The 19,005-nt window shown below is 41.0% G+C and overlaps 2 protein-coding genes across 20 annotated transcripts in view; one reads left to right on the forward strand and one right to left on the reverse strand.

The window, feature by feature from the left end:
• Positions 1-1,594, forward strand: part of ADCY7 (adenylate cyclase 7) — a 70,877-nt gene extending 69,283 nt beyond the window's left edge. For all 11 annotated transcript variants that reach the window (XM_065536755.2, XM_015443004.4, XM_074027219.1 and 8 more), the window contains 2 exons: positions 518-642; positions 869-1,594. In XM_065536755.2, coding sequence (XP_065392827.1) covers positions 518-642; positions 869-1,015 — 272 coding nt within the window. In that variant the 3' untranslated portion in view covers positions 1,016-1,594. The remainder of the gene's footprint in view (positions 1-517; positions 643-868) is intronic.
• The window catches only part of BRD7 (bromodomain containing 7), a 55,994-nt gene continuing 37,092 nt past the window's right edge, over positions 104-19,005 (reverse strand). Inside the window, exons 9-18 of one of the 9 annotated variants that reach the window (XM_074027225.1) lie at positions 14,193-14,268; positions 11,808-11,915; positions 11,269-11,404; positions 9,119-9,230; positions 7,517-7,573; positions 6,203-6,314; positions 5,770-5,913; positions 5,391-5,534; positions 4,679-4,743; positions 104-1,986 (exon numbers count right to left, since the gene is read on the reverse strand). In XM_074027225.1, the coding sequence (XP_073883326.1) occupies positions 4,688-4,743; positions 5,391-5,534; positions 5,770-5,913; positions 6,203-6,314; positions 7,517-7,573; positions 9,119-9,230; positions 11,269-11,404; positions 11,808-11,915; positions 14,193-14,268 (945 nt within the window). In that variant the 3' untranslated portion in view covers positions 104-1,986; positions 4,679-4,687. Of the gene's footprint in view, positions 1,987-4,513; positions 4,744-5,390; positions 5,535-5,769; positions 5,914-6,202; positions 6,318-7,516; positions 7,574-9,118; positions 9,231-11,268; positions 11,405-11,807; positions 11,916-14,192; positions 14,269-19,005 lie in introns of those variants that run through there. The other 8 variants (XM_074027224.1, XM_005591885.5, XM_015443010.4 and 5 more) reach the window with 8 other exon arrangements.

Below are 19,005 nucleotides of genomic sequence, written 5' to 3' on the forward strand. Positions count from 1 at the left end.
CACCTCGCCATCTATTATGAAAGGTTTGAGAATCCCTCTGATCTGACAAGCTCAGCAGTTGGACAATTATTCTGACGTTTTGCATAAGCATATAGTTAGCATATAGTTACCATTGAGAGTTTTAATAATATGTAACTACAAAAAACGGAGAACCAAAATTATTGACTGTAAACAGGTAACCTTAAAATACAGAGAAGGAAGCAAAGTTACTAAACCTAAATGGTTGTGGGCCTGCGCTCAAAGCCAGGCCTTTGTTAAAACGGAGAGTAGCAGATACAAGTGTTAACATCAAACCCAGACTTCTGGCTTCTGAATCTGAAAAAGAGCTGGCCGGGGAATGCCCTCCTCACACCCCAAGCCCGACTGCATCATGGTGACTCTGAGAAACAAGCCAGCCTTCACTCTAGTTGTTTTGTCCCCGCATCCTGTACTGGGGTATGGATTCTCTGGCCTCCCCTAAGGACAGAAGCCTGAGGCTTTGCCTGCATGCTTGGCTAACTGTAAACATCATCTTTAGGCATAAACCATGGGCCTGTGATTGCTGGAGTGATTGGGGCCCGAAAACCTCAGTATGACATCTGGGGAAACACAGTCAACGTGGCCAGCCGAATGGAGAGCACCGGAGAACTTGGGAAAATCCAGGTAAAGACCCATCGGGGAAGCAGGTAACTGAGGGGAAAGGATCTTCCCCAGAAGTGAGAGGACTTGGGCTTAAGAGCTGCTGTCTCAACCAGCAGCCATGGTTCTAGGGTTCTAGCTATCACACTCTCCGGGGAAGGCAGGCTGCGTGCCTGGGCGGTCTCTATCTGTCCCTACCATGACAGGTGTTCTTCCCGCCTCTGAAGACACAGGTCTTCTTCCTTTTCAGGTTACCGAGGAGACCTGCACCATCCTCCAGAGCCTCGGGTACTCTTGCGAATGCCGTGGCCTGATCAATGTCAAAGGCAAAGGCGAGCTGAGAACTTACTTTGTCTGTACGGACACTGCCAAGTTTCAGGGGCTGGGGCTGAACTGAGGGCTCCTGCTGGGTTCTGAAAAGGCTGGGAAGCCAATCTCCTTCCCTGAAGCAAGCCCAGGAGAAGACTCCACCCCACGCCAATCCCAGAGGCATGCAGAGGGTGTGGCCGCCTCCTGGCAGATGGCTGTGCATGTTGGCTTCTTTGGACCCCCACTGAAGGATTTCTCAGACACATGCAGCACCAGATTCTGGCTCAAAGCAGCCACTGAGCCATTGTGCGCAGGGGAGGCCAGAACCTCTGTGCCCAGTCTGTAACAGTTTCCAGGCAAGCTGGAGAATGTTCACTGGTTCAGGGCTGACTTTGAGATCTTTGTTCCCTGAGGTGCTATGGAGGCGACTTTAGCACATGATGAAAACAGACGCCCACCTCATTGGCCTGTGGGCATGCAAAAGTGAGGTCTGTTTTTCTAGACACCAAGGGGGAGTAAGCTGAGCTGTCTGGCACGGATTGGAGACTCCCTCTCCCTGGTGGGCCCAGCAATGAGAGTGTTTCTCACAGCCGCATTCTGGTAAATGAAGCTGAAAGGGGTGTTTTACATCTGTAAACGGTTTCAAACAGTAGAGAAACACACCTAATTAGCACTGTTACTTTTTGCCTTGTCTGGTATGTTTGTTTCAAATGAATACATTAATGGGGGTTTTATCCTTTTGAATGACTTCTTAGCTAGTAGACAGAAATCTCTTCTTCCCAGTGGATGCTCTGCCTTTTTAACCACTGACATGTAGGGAGGACTACTGTCCGGTGTCAGCTTATGGGGTCAGCTGGCTGTGGGGGTTGAGTCCTGAGGAATGTGGTCACAGCAAGAAGGCAGGGAGCAGCGGAGCCTTGCCTTTGAATGAGGCAGCTCGTGAGGCAAGCATTCTGGAGAGAGGTGCCTAGAAAGGTGCGGCCTTTCAGCTCTTCCTTGATCACTCACGCATCTTTGCGTTCTCCCCTGCCGTCCTTCAACTGTATCTTACTTTTCTTACTGGAAAGGAATGAAGTCTGTTTAGAGATAAGTTGGACAACCTGTGAGTGCATCTCTCCTTTCCTTTAGTCTTCACAGCTAACTTTGGAGAGCTTCAAAACTACAAGGATCTACTCGGCATGGGTGCGTGCACAGGCTCCTGGATCTGGGAAGCCCGCCCCCTCACAAATGCTGAGCCGTTCTTGCTCTGAAACTGCACGAGTCAAGGCAAATGCAAAAAGCCAGGTTTTGGGGATGTGTCTTACCGGTGCTTCAACTTTCCAAGGAATTGAAAGTCAACCTAACTGTAACAGGGTGAGAAATAACAAAACTGCCCGTGCCTTTTTCTGAAGGGACTTCATAACCAAAAGACTTAACCAGTGGCCTCATCACTAGAGCATCGCCAGGATTTCTAAAGTACTGTTTCCCTATATAGCAGGGATTCTTAGCTAGATGTCACCATGAACCCCGTTAAGTTCTACAGAAAGTCTTGCATACAGGAGCCTTTACAAGATTATACAGGGTTGCAGACTGGGTGACTGACCGGACTTGTTGGGGTCCTGGGATGAGTTGCCCCCTGGCTGCAAATTAGAGTACAGCTAAGTGTGGGGGTGGCAGTGGAGGGGACGAAAATTGAGCCTGCCTGCCTGTGCTGTGTCATGTGTGGCTTTATCAGCCAGAGGAAGGGCAGGCGTATTCTAATTTGCACAAAGGTGCTGGGTGGACTAGTGACAGCTCTGATGTACTGCACATAACTGGAATCAGTGTGAACAGAGGAACTTGCTGTATAAAGGAATTTCATGGCAACAATGCTGGTAAGGGCAATTAGCCTCGCTTAAATTGCCTTTTTTACACACCAACTTTTTACATGAAGGGTTGGTTTCACATGAATACTATACTGAAATCTGTGCTCGCAAGATCTAGCTGTGACCAGGGCTGCCCAGCGGGGGCTCTCCTGGGAAGTCAGGAAGGTTTCTGTTGCTAATATAACATGGAAACACATCAGTGCACTGGGCCTCTCTGAGGTCAGCTTATTTGTACTCTTGCAATATTTAAGTTGTTTTTTTCTTCAGTAACAGAAACCCCAGTTGGGAGTTTAACAAATAACTGATTACCATTCATGCATTTTTATTTCCTATTAAAGCATGTGCTGTGCTCAGATAATAATAGTTTGTCAGTTTTTAGTTTTCAGTGTTCAGGTTATAGAATATAACTGACCATAAAAATTACCTGCAGGTATTTTCTTTTTATGAACCTGTTTTTAAATTACCAAATTATTTCTTTACTGGTTTCTGTTTTATGACAGAAACAAGTATCTAACAGTGACCTTCTCTATGGGTCAAGGACTTCCTTACAATTTCTCCTAACTGGTGAAAATAATACCTGAAGTTTTCTGCCTTATTGAGGAAATTTCCGAACAGAAGAGAAGATCATTAACCACTGCATACTCTGTGTATATAATAGGTCAATGTAAAGAAACATGATTTGAGGTGGTGCATGCAAATAACTAGGGTTTATTCTATATAATGAGTATTTATAGATCTGTAACATTTGTTTCAAAATGCTGTTTCATTTTTATAAAGTACCAGTGTTTAGCTGCTTTTTATACATATTAAATTAGCAATTTAAAAAACTCAAATATCCGAAGGTATTTTAAATTTAAGTATTTTCTTGGTCCTCAGGAACTCACTAGAGATTAAAAGTAGTCTCTAAAACAGCTTGAAAATTTGACTCTTTTAGCATAAGATTTTGAGTCTTTTGGGGGAATTAATTTTCCTTTACCCTACTTGTTCTTCCTAAATACTAATTTTCAAAGTCAGGAAAATGGAAATCAAATGGCTTCCTGCCTGGGTGATTTATAGAAGGATTGTATAAGGGCCTTCAAACTTAATTTGTTCACTGAACAAGGCTATCTCCATCCTTTTTCCCTTATGTATAACAGGTTCTAGACAGATTCAGAAAAATCACCATTTATCTCAGCTTGCTGATAAAAGGGGGCCATGCATTTTGTGGTCTCCTACTTAAGAGTTCAACTGCTTGGGTACTTGACCTTTGTATTTCAGATAAACAGTAAATAGAAATGTCACCTTTTGGTAATCTGGTAACTACCTGATGTATTCAAGGATGACTTAGTTTATCTTATTTGGCTTATTACTTTGCTATAGTACTAGTAACTCCTCTTTAAAAAATGGAAAAAAAACAAAAAACACTAGCCATGTGACCCTGCTATAAAACTCCCAGTGTGCTTTTGTCGGGGGAGGGTGGGAGATGCCTAATTACCCATACAAGTGCATCATTCCCATTGGGTATGCAGGGGCAGAACCACACTAGTAAATTGTAAAATTATTTCAAGTATGTTCGTATAATGGAAAATCTCACTGGATGGGGCCATTTTAAGAACGTTTCTTAGTGAAGGTCCTGTCTGTGGGACATAAGGAAGAAACACGGGCAGGCACTATTTTGAAAGAATGCTGTGCAGGTATGGCAACAGCCCCAAGCACGTTCCTTCCTCACACGGGCTCCTTTCTGTATACACCACCAAGATGAGTCCCAGGTCCAGCTTTATTACCTAATACAAGTCCAACCTCTGGAACACTCAAATTCACTGTTCCAAAGTTTAATTAAAAACACAATTTACAAATATTTAATATCTTCTGAAAAGCATTTCTAAGTTAAGAATGAAAAAGTATGTACATAATATATAATCAAATACCAGGCAGCCTCAACTTCCACCAGGTCCACACTCAGCAACATCCGTCTTTTTAGGTTCTTCAATATCTGAAAGAAAAAGACATCACTTAATTCAACATTGTTTTTACCTTTTAATTAAAAAGGGGACATGAAGGTCAAGCTGCCATCCAGAACTGTAACTGCTGAGAGCCATTCTTTACCACATCCAAGGTTGAACACTAGGCGCATTATCAGGCTATTATTGTGGCTCTTCTGCACACAGGAAATCTTTATTAATTCTTTAGACAAGATAAAAGGAAAACTAAGAATAGTTTTATACATTAAAAACAGACAAAACCTTTCAAGTGTTATTTGAAGGGAGAAGACTAATGTTCCTTTTATAGTTGGCCCTTCTTAGCCACGGGTTCCACGTCTGCAGATTCAACCAACTGCTAATCACAAATACTTGGGGAAAAAATCCACTTAAAAAAATACAATGAAAAAAAAAATACAGTATATTAACTACATTCTACGAAGTATATAAGTAATCTAGAGATGATTTAAAGTATACTGGAGGTTGTGCGTAGGGTATATGCAAATACATTTTATGTTAGGGACTTGAGCATCTACAGATTTTGGTATCCTTGTGGGGTAGATACCAAATCTGGGGTCCTGGAACCAATCTCGGGCAGACACTGAGGGATGACTGTAGTCACTACAGCTTTCCACTTTTCCAGAGAAAATAGGGCACGTACCTTCTGTCAAATCCACAAAGTTGTTTTCCATGGCGGCGGAAGGAATGGAAATCCCCATTGCTTTTCGAACTCCATACGTGCTTACAATATCACCTGGAGTTACTTGCTGTGCAAGTTCTTTAAGATTATTGGTCACTTGTTCAGCTAACAAGAAAAACAAAGATAGTTCCAGATACTGAAACATGGTTCCTTTAGACAGAGGCATCCCAAAGAACAGTAAATGTACAAATGCAAGACACAAAACAAAACAAACAAAACCAAAACACAACTGTCCCTGGGATTCACATCAGCATTACTCTATAGTGCCATTACCACTGTACTCAGAAGTTTTTTCTTTGAAGCATCCCGTGACTCTCCTCTTATGGGAGGCAAAACATACCAAGATGCATTTCTCTGTATGAGGGACCCAAGAGACAGATCATGTTGGGAGGGGGTCTGGTGCTCAAACGTTCATTCTGGGCTTCCTGGAGTTCCCTGAGCAATCTGGTGGTCTCATCAAGTTTCTTCTGGAATATTTCAGCTTCTGTGTGGTAAGGAAAAGAACACACGGAAGAAAACAGACACACTTGTGTTTGATCTTGTGTAATAAACTGACTCCTAGGCTCTAGGGCTTTGCTAATTATTGGTTAGCCTTCTCCCTTCAAAAGAGTAATCCCCTTGAAATGAAATCAACACACTATACCCATTCATTTAACTTGGTAAGCCAAGATCTTCCTGTGGTGAATGGCTATATTAATCTGTACTTATGAGACATGAAATCTTGACTGCCTACATCATGCAGTTTTTCAATCAAACCCTCTGGAGACACTCACCTTCAGAGTCAAAAACTTCAACTGGAACGCCAAAATTTGTTACAGCTTTCAGCGCTATGAGCCTGTCTTGAGTACTGGAGTCCAAACGCCCTGGTGGCTCTACTTCTGTAATCTGCTTCAAAAGGAAAAACAGGCAATTACTGGAGTTTGCTAAGCCACAGCAGTGCTAACTAGAAATTACTAAGATGGTGTGTATTTACAGGCAAAGTTACTCTACCTATTTACTATGGAGTCCTAATTTTGATGCTTACAGAAAATGAATTTCCAGAACACCCTTTTAAAATGCTATTCCCAAATCTTGGCAAAAACAGGTATTCAATAAATCCACACTTCTGTGAAATGTAATGGTGTATCTCATACAATTTGTATCATTTGTTTAGTATGGCAACTATTCTAAAGATGAAGTAATGAGAGCCTTATCGTTGCTTAAACTGTGAAGAGCTTTTGGTGATGACAATGCCTTGTGTTTTCGAGATTCAAAGACTATTTCAGTCCGTCTAGTCCATATACTTGCATTCCTATTGACACACTTCCTGGGTCTTCTCCAGGCCCCCAAACTAGGCTGTCAGTATTGCATGAGAGAAACAAAATCTTAAAAAGGATAGAGCCGGCCCAGTGCAGTGGCTCACGCCTGTAATCCTAGCACTTTGGGAGGCCGAGGTGGGAGGATCACCTGCGGTTAGGAGTTTGAAACCAGCCTGGCCAACATAGTGAAACCCTGTCTCCACTAAAAAAAAAAAAAAAAAAAAAAAAAAAAAAAAATTTAGCTGGGCATGGTGGCAGGCACCTGTAATCACAGCTACTCAGGAGGCTGAAGCAAGAGAACTGCTTAAACCCAGGAGGCAGAGGTTGCAGTGAGCCAAGATCGCGCCACTACACTCCAGCCTGGGTGACAAAGTGGGACTCCGTCTCAAAGAAAAAAAAAAAAAGGTGGAGTTTTTATTTTCAGAATCGTTAAGACTCAGAGTTTCCATAACCTCAACATTGCTTTTTAGGAATAGATCAACCCAGATATTAAGCAATCAAAAGCGAATGGTTCCATTTATACTATGGTGTGGCTCTCCAACTCCAACTCCATTGATCCACCTGATTTCTCTGCCTACATATGGGCTAAAAACTTGTGGTGGAGAAACTGTATAATAGTGTAACTTGGCACTGATATGCATTTATGATTTGCCATTTCAGCTAGGCCCTCACAACTCTACTCACTAACCCTTTTACTTCTTACCCAATAGGCCTTCCCATTCTCAAGACTTCTCTTACTCCCCTTATTTTCCATTTAAATATTTCTCGTAAAGTGTAAAATAAAATCACCTCCATTTCTTTTGCTGTGTCAAGTGTCCTAGTATGGCCTTCATCTTCAGGCAATGACTGTAAGGATAAAGAAAAACAGCTTTTTAGGAAAACACATGAAGGTAAATATCAAGGAAAAGAGAAAAGTGTCAGAAGTTTCTTGGCAAGAGAAAATGAATACAAATATGGACTACTACAATATAATTTTTCAGACCAAAATGACTAAATACAATTATTAGCATTTTGAGAGGATTCCGTGAGCTGGGGTACTTACTACTGGTGATGTTATTTCCATGCCTGATCAAAAGCTACATACATATTTAAGAAGGTATTTGGTAAATAACTTATAAATACGTAAATAAACGGTATCTGTTTTTATTAGAAAAATCCCTGACAAGAAGACAGGAAGGAGTTCTAGGGATTACTGTTCATGAACAGAGCAATATTCTCAGATAGCAGAGGATTACTGAAAAATAATCAAATGCTACAGAGAATGTGAAAGCTGCTCAATCTTGTTCTGCACAGATAACGCACCCAGGAACAAGAGACAGATGTATCATGGACATCAATCAATGATGTCATCTTTCTTTGAAAGGTTCTGTTGTCAGTTATTTAACCAATTCCCAATTTCTAAAAATTATGAACAATGTATCCTTATATGTAACTTTTATATTTTTTCTAGAATAAATTCTGAGAACTGCTATATTGAAGGACAGAGACACTTAACATTTTGAAACACATTGCCATATTCACCAAATGAAAAATATTCAATTTTCGTTAGATTATTAATTCATTCAGATTAATTGATGAGAAGGATATGGTAAAAAAAAATGTGTATTTTTAATTGATGTAAAGTTTCATTTTTTAGGTTGTGTGATGAAAGCGGTCTGAGTGCGGATATTTTACAGCAGTCATCGTTGAGCCTGACTGAGGCACTAACCTCAGCTCTGCTGACAGGTCACCCAGCAACCATATGTGCGGTTGTGAGCAGGGTACCAGGCACTACAGTCACAGTCACCATTAAGAGTTAGATCTCCAAGAGACACAGGGTTTCTCTAACTATTGTGACAGGAACATTCTGGAGATCAACTCTCTTCTGTATCAGCAGGAACATTTTCTGGTTCTAATCCTTGAGCCACAACTCTGAATGATTCCAGATTACGAACTATCTGCAGCTGCACTAGAGATAGCTTACAAGTGTTAATAAAATAGCAATGAGGAAGCTTTTTACTTTTTAACTTGAGGTTCCTCCCAATGTGCTATTACTGCATAAGGAAAAGCCATTCCCTATCATTTTAGCCAACTTAGTTTCAGGCCAGTGAGCAAAACTTTGCTTTTTTGTTAGAGGACACAACACCGACTTCTGAGTTGTAAACCCCATTTCTGAGTCCTACATGTATCCCAAGATGAGATAAGGATAATGCTCGGGCCCTCACAGATCCTAGTAGCTAAGCTACTCCTTTCCGTTCATTGTCCACCCGTGGCCTCCACCCGGGCTGGGCTGTCTTTCAGGGCCACGGAGTTCAGCTGTCATACTGGTTAATCCCATGGTTTCATTATACTGAATGACTAATGCTTGAGAGTCGATAATAAATTACCCTGTTCCGTTAGCAGCGTTCTTACCATCTCCATCTCTTGTAGGGTCCTGGAATGACCTCCTTTTGTTAAAACATCCAGTAGACTGTCTGCCATGACATACGGATAATCTTGGCATGTGGCCAAAAACTCATGGATGCTGCGAGAGAGAGGAAAGTCTCACATAAATCACCTCCACTGGCTTTATCCTCCTATCAGAGCCAACTGTTCCCATTAGATGCCCTCGGTTATACATCAAGACATCAAATTTCTGCCTAGACACAACATGGTATCTACAAATTAGCAATAACATTATCATGAGAGAATTAATATGAAGAACACAGTAAAAATAAAATGTTCCAAAGAAAAATGAGACCTCAGTGACAGGGGTGCAGGCTCAGTCCCTGAATCTTCTGCTCCCCGCCCTTTCACTTCCTGTCTACAGTGATCACCTTCACCTCAGGACTTTCATCTGGGATCAAAAAACTCTCAAAAGTCACATGTCCAGTTTGGACCACACCCTTTGGTGCTCCACATGGAAGTCTAACAGACATCTCAAGCTTAAAACATACAAAACTGAAATGCTAGATCTTCCCCACTAAGTAATGTTCCAAAGTCTCCCCTTTCTCAGTAAATAGCAACTGCAGCCTTCCAAGCTCAGTGTGCAAACCCTGGAGTCAGCCTCGACATCTCTCCCACATCCCACTTCAATCAGTAAAGAAATCCTACTGGCTGAGACTGAGCCCTTCTCAGAACCTCACCTGCTACTCCCCCGGTCCATTTCTCATCTCCCTACTTCTGTCCTTGCCTCTCTACAGTCTATTCTCCAAGAGTAGCCAGGGTGATCCTTTAAACATCATAAGCTGGACTGGGTCACTCTTCTGCTCGCAATCCACCAGTAGTTTCCATCTCACTGAGAATAAAATTCAAAGTGCTTATAAGGACCTACTCTCACCAACGCCCTCCCTGGCCATGTGCCTGCACACTTCTGCTTCTTCCTGCTGTTCCTCAAGTGTGTTGGGAAGGCTCTCACTCAGGCCCTCTGCATAGCTCCTGCGCTGCCTGGAATGCTCTCTCAGGTGGCAGCCTTGCTTGCTTCCTCACCTCCTTCAGTTTTTGCTCAACTTTCCCTTTTGTGCAGACTTTCCTGACTGATTTAAAAGTGCACCCCTCTCACAGCCCCAGCACTACTCTCTCCTTCTCTGCTGCTTTACTTTTCTCCAAAGCACTTGTCATCATTTGACAAGAGGGCATGGGCCTTTGCCAGTATTGTTTCCCTGTGCAATCCCTATTTGTGGTATGCAGATACATAATCCAGAAAGAATTAATTCAGGCTGCTGAGGTCTAAAAGATTAAATGGCTTGATCTGAAACCACAGTCAACTTCAGACTTATGGACCCCTACCCTGTTAAAAACCACCACCATCAAACCACACTTACTAATGTGAAAGTGAACAGATTCTCCCTTTATCAGAGAAACAGGGGACTGGTGAATCTACAGGGTTAATTTCTTACACATAATGAAAATTAACAAGGTACTACTGCTAAGAAGGAATAATATCCAGTAAACTACTGCCATAACCCAAGCTCAGCATCCCGTCCTGAGCCAGAATCCTGCTAAGTCAGGATGGATCTCATTGTGTTGATGGGATCCAAACTGCTCAGCATCCTAAACAGGAACACAGAGATGATCTTCCCACAGAAACATGCAATAAAGAATGGCTGAGTTTAACTGCAATGGTCTACCTGGCATGTGATTGGTCAAAAAGGCTTTTATGTGGGTTGCCTATGGAATAGAGCCATCCTATCCTGCCTCCTTTCTCGGGCAAAATGCACTGTGGGTTCCCAAACTGATCAAGTTTGGACCATAACTCACTGACACACAACATGTTATAAGAGAACAGATGGCATGTCAACATTTTGAAGTAACAAGTACCTAAACTTTAGTACTGGCTGAGGTAGTCTCTTTAAAAATATACTTTTGTTTAAGAATTAAAATACTGCAGATGCCACCATCAGGGAGACATGCTCTCTCTCCACTAAAGGATAACAGTAACTATGAATCCATTATTGTCAGCTAAAAAAAATTACTGAGCACATTTTTTACTACTCGGCCAGTTTTGTCAGTCTACCCACAAATCACGTATGTACATTAATGTTTTTAAACAAATGTAATCAGAATATTAACTGGAGACTCACCTGAAATCGCTTGGAAGATCAGAGTCTTCCCCATAGGTTGAATAGATTAAATCAGAATCATCCTTGCTGATATTCGCAAATGTGGAGTCATAATGCGGTGCATAAGAACTGTAGGGCCCATAATTCAAATACAACACTGTTGAAAAAATCAAATACTGTAACACTATTCTTTAACTTGTATGTCAATCTATTTTCTTGTTTTACCAAAAGATGATTTATTCTCTCCTAACTTTACTACTTCATTGACTGGTTCGCAAATCTAAGATATTTTCTCCCAAACAGGTACTTGTAAAGGTACAACTCAAGTGAATTCTTCCCTACAAGGGAGAGGAGAGGAACAATAAAGAACAAAACTCATTTTGAATATGAATACCCAATTTTCCAGTCTCTTCTGAAGTTAATAAAATAGCTAATTAATGTTGCAAAAATACCACCAAGATACTGGTACCCATCTAGTGAATAAAGCGTAATTGTGCTTCCTTTCCCTAATACCCCAAAACAGAGAAGAGAAAAAAATGACTTCTATGCAGGAGCCTCACCTGGAGTGACTTTGTTCCTTTTATCCTCTTTGAACCCCTGCAAAGTATTCACTCCAGACTGAAGTCTTCCAGTTGTCATTCCCAGTCTCACAGGGCAGTAGCCTGGCTCTACAACATAAAACTGAGCACAGTGAAGGAGGCCTACATGGCCATGACCCACGGGGCCCTCTGCCGAGTGACTCCGCATACACCACTGCATGGCATCTGCATGACCGTGAAGGAGGCTGGGAAACCCTTACTACACCCACTTTTATAAGAAAATCAAAGCTCAGAAAGGCAGAGCTATAGCCAGGACCAAAACTTAGACCTGTTCATTACACTCTCCTGCTTCCTGGAATTCTTTATAACCACATACACTTGACTTAAAAAATTAGACTTTTATTAAAAACAAAAGCCATGAAAACTTTTAAAAGCTGGGATTTCTAATGTTAAGATGAAAGTTAACCAGTACAAAGGTTAGTAAAAGACTGAGGGAAAACACCTGCATTAAAGACAAAAGGGCTACTAACACATGAAGGATAAATGAGTGTCTATGAAAGGCACACTTTTAGTGAAATGAGAACAGGCATTAGCCAGGAATGAATCCCTGTGATGAAGCTGGGAATACGTGACATAGAGAAATCATGGGTGGGCACCTGAGGGGACTGCAAAAGATGCTGGCAGGAGAAGATGTGGTCTCCCACAGTATCTAACAGAGGGGCATCTGCTCTCCTGAAGAAGAGTCTGTGTCACATGATCAGCCTGCAACGGAGGCTACTGCCACCAGTGACCGGTGTGGTGAAGGCACTGTTAACCAACTGAACATCTAAATCAGATCTCCTCTCCTTCTCAGTGAACAGTCTGGAATTTGGTTTCCTAATGGGTACGGGTACCAGATGATGAAGCTGAGAAGATGAACAGGGGTGTCTTCTACCTTAAACCACGAAAGTGGCCTACAGAGGGAGCTGTGCACACGGGGAGCCAAATCAGCTTTGGCCACATTTGATTATGTCTCAGAAACTGGAAACCCAGGAAACCAGACCAAAGGCAGAGACCACACTCCTGGCTTCACAGAAAGCAGCAGATCTTAAGGTGTCACCTCCATCAGTTAGCTGCATCTCCTAACACCAAATGTTTACCACAGCTATACCAGAAAGAGCAATGTTCTCAATCCGGTGGCATTCTTTGACCTATGGTCATATAAAATTCTACTTGTTTGCATCAAAGTAAAAACTGAGTTTTGTTTTGAAAACAGCACTAGCTCCTTTTCTTCTATTACTGTTCTCCTTTAGAGAACATTCATGGTCCCCTTCTTTCCATCTTCAAATGCTATTCCCTGCTTCAAGGTTTTCACACCTGCTGTTCTCTCATCCCTTACTCAACCTAAACATCATCTCCTTAAGGACGCCTTCCCTGACCCCCAAACACTAGGTCGGTATCTTCCATTATGATCACAGCTGTTCTCTTCCTTTGTAGTATTTATTCATTATAGACACATACCTGCATAGTACTGATTAAGGACAGACTTCTTTTTACATGAGCCCTCCTCCCCCGACTCCATAGAACCTAAGGAAAAGAGACTCCTCTCTCTGTTTTGTTCTCTACTATACAGCTAGCTCCTAAGACAGCACCCTGCTCATAGCAAACAATAAACATCAGAGACTGTTGCCTTAAGGGTAAAAATTCTGTCATTATTCATTTTCGTATTTCCAATTACTTCTCTCATTATGACAGTATGAAAATAAATATTTGTTGACTAAATTAACACTGTCACATTTGCATATCTCAATACATGATTCTCCCCTCAGACCAGTGACAAAAAGTTCTAATTCTGACATTGAATTTCAAAATATAACCTATATTATTTCCATTAAAACATCATTTGAGAAAACAAAAATATGACTGAGGCTCTAAAGATTCCCAATCTTTACAAACTTTCTACTGACTTCAGTGAAAGATACGATGTCACTAAGCATACACCCTCCATTATTATTAAGGCACTATGTGGCATATACATTCATTTATTCACTGAAATAAAGAGATCAGTTAAATTTATAATATCATAATCTGTGGGTATGAGATACCTCTAAACTGAGTGTCTATACTAAAGTCTCTTAAAATCAGGGCTAGGAATTACTATCTAAATTATGGCTTTGTTAATGGTGGGTTTAAAATATTTCAAAACTTTGAATTTTAAGGAAAACTTGATATACCGTACCTATTCTAAGATGAAGTGAAAGTTAGGCTAGCTATTACCATGAAATACATGACGTCTAGCTAGATCCTCTGCATAATGACACAGTTAGACTGATCAATATTCAAGCTTGTTGCTTTAAAATGTTAACCCAGGTTACTGTTCTCTGCCAAACAGCATCAAGTTCATGCACAGTTTTACTCTGATCCTACCTCCTACAATGGGATCCACAGGATGGAGAAGTCCCAATGTTGTTGTTCCATCTGGTTTTCTTCTTTCGAATTCGCACTGCAATGACCCAAAGTATTCAGATGGAATGAAGTGTTTTATACAAACACGCTGAGTATCCTTTATCCGAAAGGCTTGATACTAGGGTGTTGTGGATTGCAGATTTTCCCAGATTTTGGAATATTTACATATACATAATGAGATATCTTAGGGATGGAACATAAAATTCATTTATGTTTCATACATACGTTACAGACACAGCCGGAAAGTAATTTTATACAATAGTTTAAATAATTTTGTGCACCCGTCACATGAGGTCATGTGTGGAAGTTTCCACTTATGTCATCATGTCGGAGCTCAAAAAATTTCAGATTTTGGACCAAATTTCAGATTTCGAATTTTTGGATTAGGGATGCTCAGTCTGTACCATATTCATATATGCAGCAAACCACAAAGCCTTATTTTAACCTAACTAATATTACAGGTGGCTAATCATTAAACTCAAGGTACTGACTTTCACACCTGTCTCCAGGTATACAGGGGATGATGGGCTAGAGAAATGGAGGTGAGGAAAATCTCAGAATTCTAAGAGCTCTGTGGGTCCTTTTTTTTTTTTTTTGAGACGGAGTCTTGCTCTGTCACCCAGGCTGGAGTGGTGCAGTCGCCGGATCTCAGCTCACTGCAAGCTCCGCCTCCCGGGTTCACGCCATTCTCCTGCCTCAGCCTCCCGAGTATCTGGGACTACAGGCGCCCGCCACCGCGCCCGGCTAGTTTTTTGTATTTTTTAGTAGAGACGGGGTTTCACCATGTTAGCCAGGATGGTCTCGATCTCCTGACCTTGTGATCCGCCTGTCTCGGCCTCCCAAAGTGCAGGGATTACAGGCTTGAGCCACCGCGCCCGGCCTAGCTCTGTGGGTCCTTAAGGCTACCTAGTTCTCCCCAGTCTATCAAAAAAGGCTACTACGGACCAGGAAAGGGCAGTGGCTTGCTTAAAGGCATGTACACACCTACTTGGCTTTAAAACCAATGTGGGCAGGGACCCACCATCTCACTGCCACCCAAGACACAGACATGGCTTCTGTTCCTAAGTCCCCATTAAATGTTTCTTTCTGGAAACATTTAAGCTGGAACATGTGGTGAGCTAGCCAGGAGTTGAGGGACCAAGAAATGGGCAAAGGGAAGGAAGCATCTGTGGGGGAAATCCCAGGTGGCAGCCACTTCCACGTGGAGTGGTGTGGCTCACGTTTTAGATGCCTGTGTGTGAGTACAAGGATGCCCTGAAAATGCCAGTGTATTTTCAGTGATTGTTGGCTGAGAGCCATCTGTCGCACTGTGGTCATGAAGGGCAGCTGGCAGCCACTGCAGCAAGACGGCCACTTTTGTGGGCTGCTTGTTTGTCAACAGGAGCCCAGCTAGCAGCAGAAGCAAAAGTAAAACAGCTTGAGTAGGAATTACAATTAGGAAAAATATTTTTTTGAAAAAGAGCTCTATATTCAAATGTTGGCTCAGTTAAAACTGCTATTTGGGCTATACATATACAAACATATGTCTATTGTTTTAATGCCGCTGTAATGGCCCTGTAAAATGTCTCAGTCAGCTGAGTTCTGTTTGGCTAGCCCTCCTTCCTCTTGCCACCCTCCATACCATATTAGGGACCTGATGGAATTTCTGGCAGCTTCTGATCCCTTGAGGTAAACAATAAAGGCATCAAATACTCCTCTTTTTGGGAAGAATCTCTGTTTTTCCTCACAGAATATCAAGAGTTGTAAGCAGACAGATTCCTCTCAGATCTAAAACTCTGCTCTTTTCTGTATTGTATTACCTGATCTCTAAGGCCTTCTGGGGACCCAGGATTCAGTGATTTGGGGTGATCTAAAATCTGCCTTCCAGTAAGTATTAGGCTCTAAAAGCTGCATGCTTTCTTGGCCCTGTTCCTTAAAGGGCTCCCCTCCTTGAAACCAGTAATCTAATAAGGAAACAAGTTGAAAAGACGACATCTTTTTTTTTTTTTCTTTGAGAGAAAGTCTCACTCTTGCCCAGGCTAGAGTGCAGTGGCAAGATCTTGGCTCACTGAAACCTCCTTCTGGCAATCTTGTTTTCAGGTAATGGTGTTTAGGTTTAGGTTTTGTGCCTTTGAGATGTAAATTTTCTACCTTGTTTCATCTACTTTGTTATGACTTTGGAAATGATAGACAGTCTACGAGGGGGAGAGTGAAAACTGGCAAATGAAGAATCTTATAAATCTAGAAGATCTGTTTCTGTGTGTTTGTATGTCTATATATGTGTCATGTGTATGTGATATATCACTATCAAAATATATGAAAGCGCTCTAATCAACTGACCAAAGAAAAGTGCTTAAATCAATTATTTTATTAAAAAAAATAGAACTTGGCTCAAATGCCTTCTAGTTCACACAACTTCAGTAATCCTTGTTAAATAAAACTAGTTTCAAAATTCTCTTCTGTAATTTTAAATCTTAAAGTCATGTTATATTAAGTAATCTTAGGGTTTTCACTTGAAATTAGGGTTACTAAGAGTTAAAATAGTTAATATATATTATTAAAATTACCAGATATAAGAGAAACAATTCTATATACATAGTATATAAAGAAAAATGTGTTTTTGGTAAAGACACAACATCGATTTACAAAAATCAGTAGCATTTCTATACACCAATAATGTTCAAGCTGAGCGCCAACTCAAGAATGCAATCCTATTCACAAAAGCCACACAAAAAATAAAATACCTAGAAGTATATGTAAGGAGGTGAAAGATCTCTACAAGAAGAACTAAAAAACACTGCTGAAAGAAATCATAGATGACACAAATGGAAAAACATCCCATGCTCATGGAAGAATCAATATTGTTAAAACGTCCATACTGTCTAAAGCAATCTACAGATTCAATGCTATTCCTATAAAATTCCCAACATCATTCTTCACAGATTCAGAAAAAACTATTCCAAAATTCACATGGAACCAAAAAGGAGCCTGAAGCGTCAAAGCAATTCTAAGCAAAAAGAACAAAGTCAGAGGCATCACATTACCCAATTTCAAACTATACTACAGGTTGGGCATGGTGGCTCACGTCTGTAATCCTAGCACTTTGGGAGGCTGAGTTGGGTGGATTGCTTGAGTTCAGGTGTTAGAGACCAGCCTAGGCAATACGGTGAGACCTCATTTCTACAAAAAATACAAAAATTAGCCGGACATGGTGTCATGCACCTGTAGTTTCAGCCACTTGGGAAGCTGAGGCAGGAGAATTGCTTGAGCTCCTGAGGCGTAGGCTGTAGTGAGCCAAGATCGTGCCACTGCACACTCCAGCCTGGGTGACAGAGTGAAAACCTGTCTCAAAATTAAACCAAACCAAACAAAAGCTCCCATAAAACTACAAGGCTACAATAACTAAAACAGCACGATACAGGTAAAAATAAACAAAATAACCCACAGACCAATGGAACAGAACAGAGAACCCAGAAATAAAGCCACATACATACAACCAACTGATCTTTGACAAAGTTGACAAAAATAAACAATGTAGAAAGACCATTCAATAAACGGTGCTAAGAAAACTGGCTAACCATGTGCAGAAAAATGAAACTGAACTCCTATCTCTCACAATATACAAACATTAACTCCAAATGGATTAAACACTTAAAAGTACGACCTCAAATTATAAAAATCCTAGAAGAAAACCTTGGAAATACTCTTCTGGACATGGGCCTTGGCAAAGAATTTTCTATGTTCTCAAAAGTGACAAAAACAAAAATTCACAAGTGGGACTTAATTAAACTACAGAGCTTCTGAACAGCCAAAGAAACTATCAACAAAGTAAAGATACATCCTACAGAACAGGAGAATATATGTGTGAACTACGCATCCAATAAAGGACTAATACCCAGTATCTATAAGGAACTTAAATCAACAAGAAACAAACAAATAGCCCCATTAAAAACTGGGCAAACGACATGAACAGACACTACTCAAAAGAAGACATACAAGCAGCCAACAAACGTCTGAGAAAATGCTCAACATCACTGATCATTGGAGAAATGCAAATCAAAACCACAATAAGATACCATATTATATCATTACTGAAAACTCAAAAAAAAAAAAAAAAAAAAAAGATGCTGGCAAGGTTGTGGAGAAAAGGGAATGCTCACTGTTGGTGAGAATGTAAATTAGTTCAGCTCCTGTGGAAAGCTGTTTGAAGATTTCCCAAAGAACTAAAAATAGAATTACAATTTGACCCAGCAATCCTAGGTATGTACCCAGAGGAAAAAAAATCATTTTACTCAAAAGATACATGCATTTGTATGTGTACTGCAGCACTGTGCACAACAAAGACACAGAATCAACCTAGGTGCCCACCAACAAAAGACTAGGTAAAGAAAATGCAGTACACACACACACCATGGAATACTACACAACCATAAAAATGAATCAAATCATGTCCCTTGCAACAACACGGATGAAGACGGAGGCCACTATCCTAAACAAATTAATGCAGAAACAGAAAAACAAATATTGCATGTTCTCACTTAAAAGTAGGAGCTAAACACTGGTGCACATGGACACAAAAATGGGAAGAACAGACACTGGAAATGCTAAAAGGGGGCAGGGAGGGAAGGGGGCAAGGGTTCAAAAACTTCCTACTGGGTACTATGTTCACTATTTGGGTGATGGGTTCAAGATAAGCTCAAATCTCAACATCATGCAATATACCCACGTAACAAAATTGTGTATGTACCCCTTGAATCTAAAATTAAATAAATAAAACCAATGTGCTAAACAATAT

This window comes from Macaca fascicularis, chromosome 20, assembly GCF_037993035.2.
Source record: "Macaca fascicularis isolate 582-1 chromosome 20, T2T-MFA8v1.1".
In the NCBI taxonomy this organism is placed as follows: Eukaryota; Metazoa; Chordata; class Mammalia; order Primates; family Cercopithecidae; genus Macaca; species Macaca fascicularis.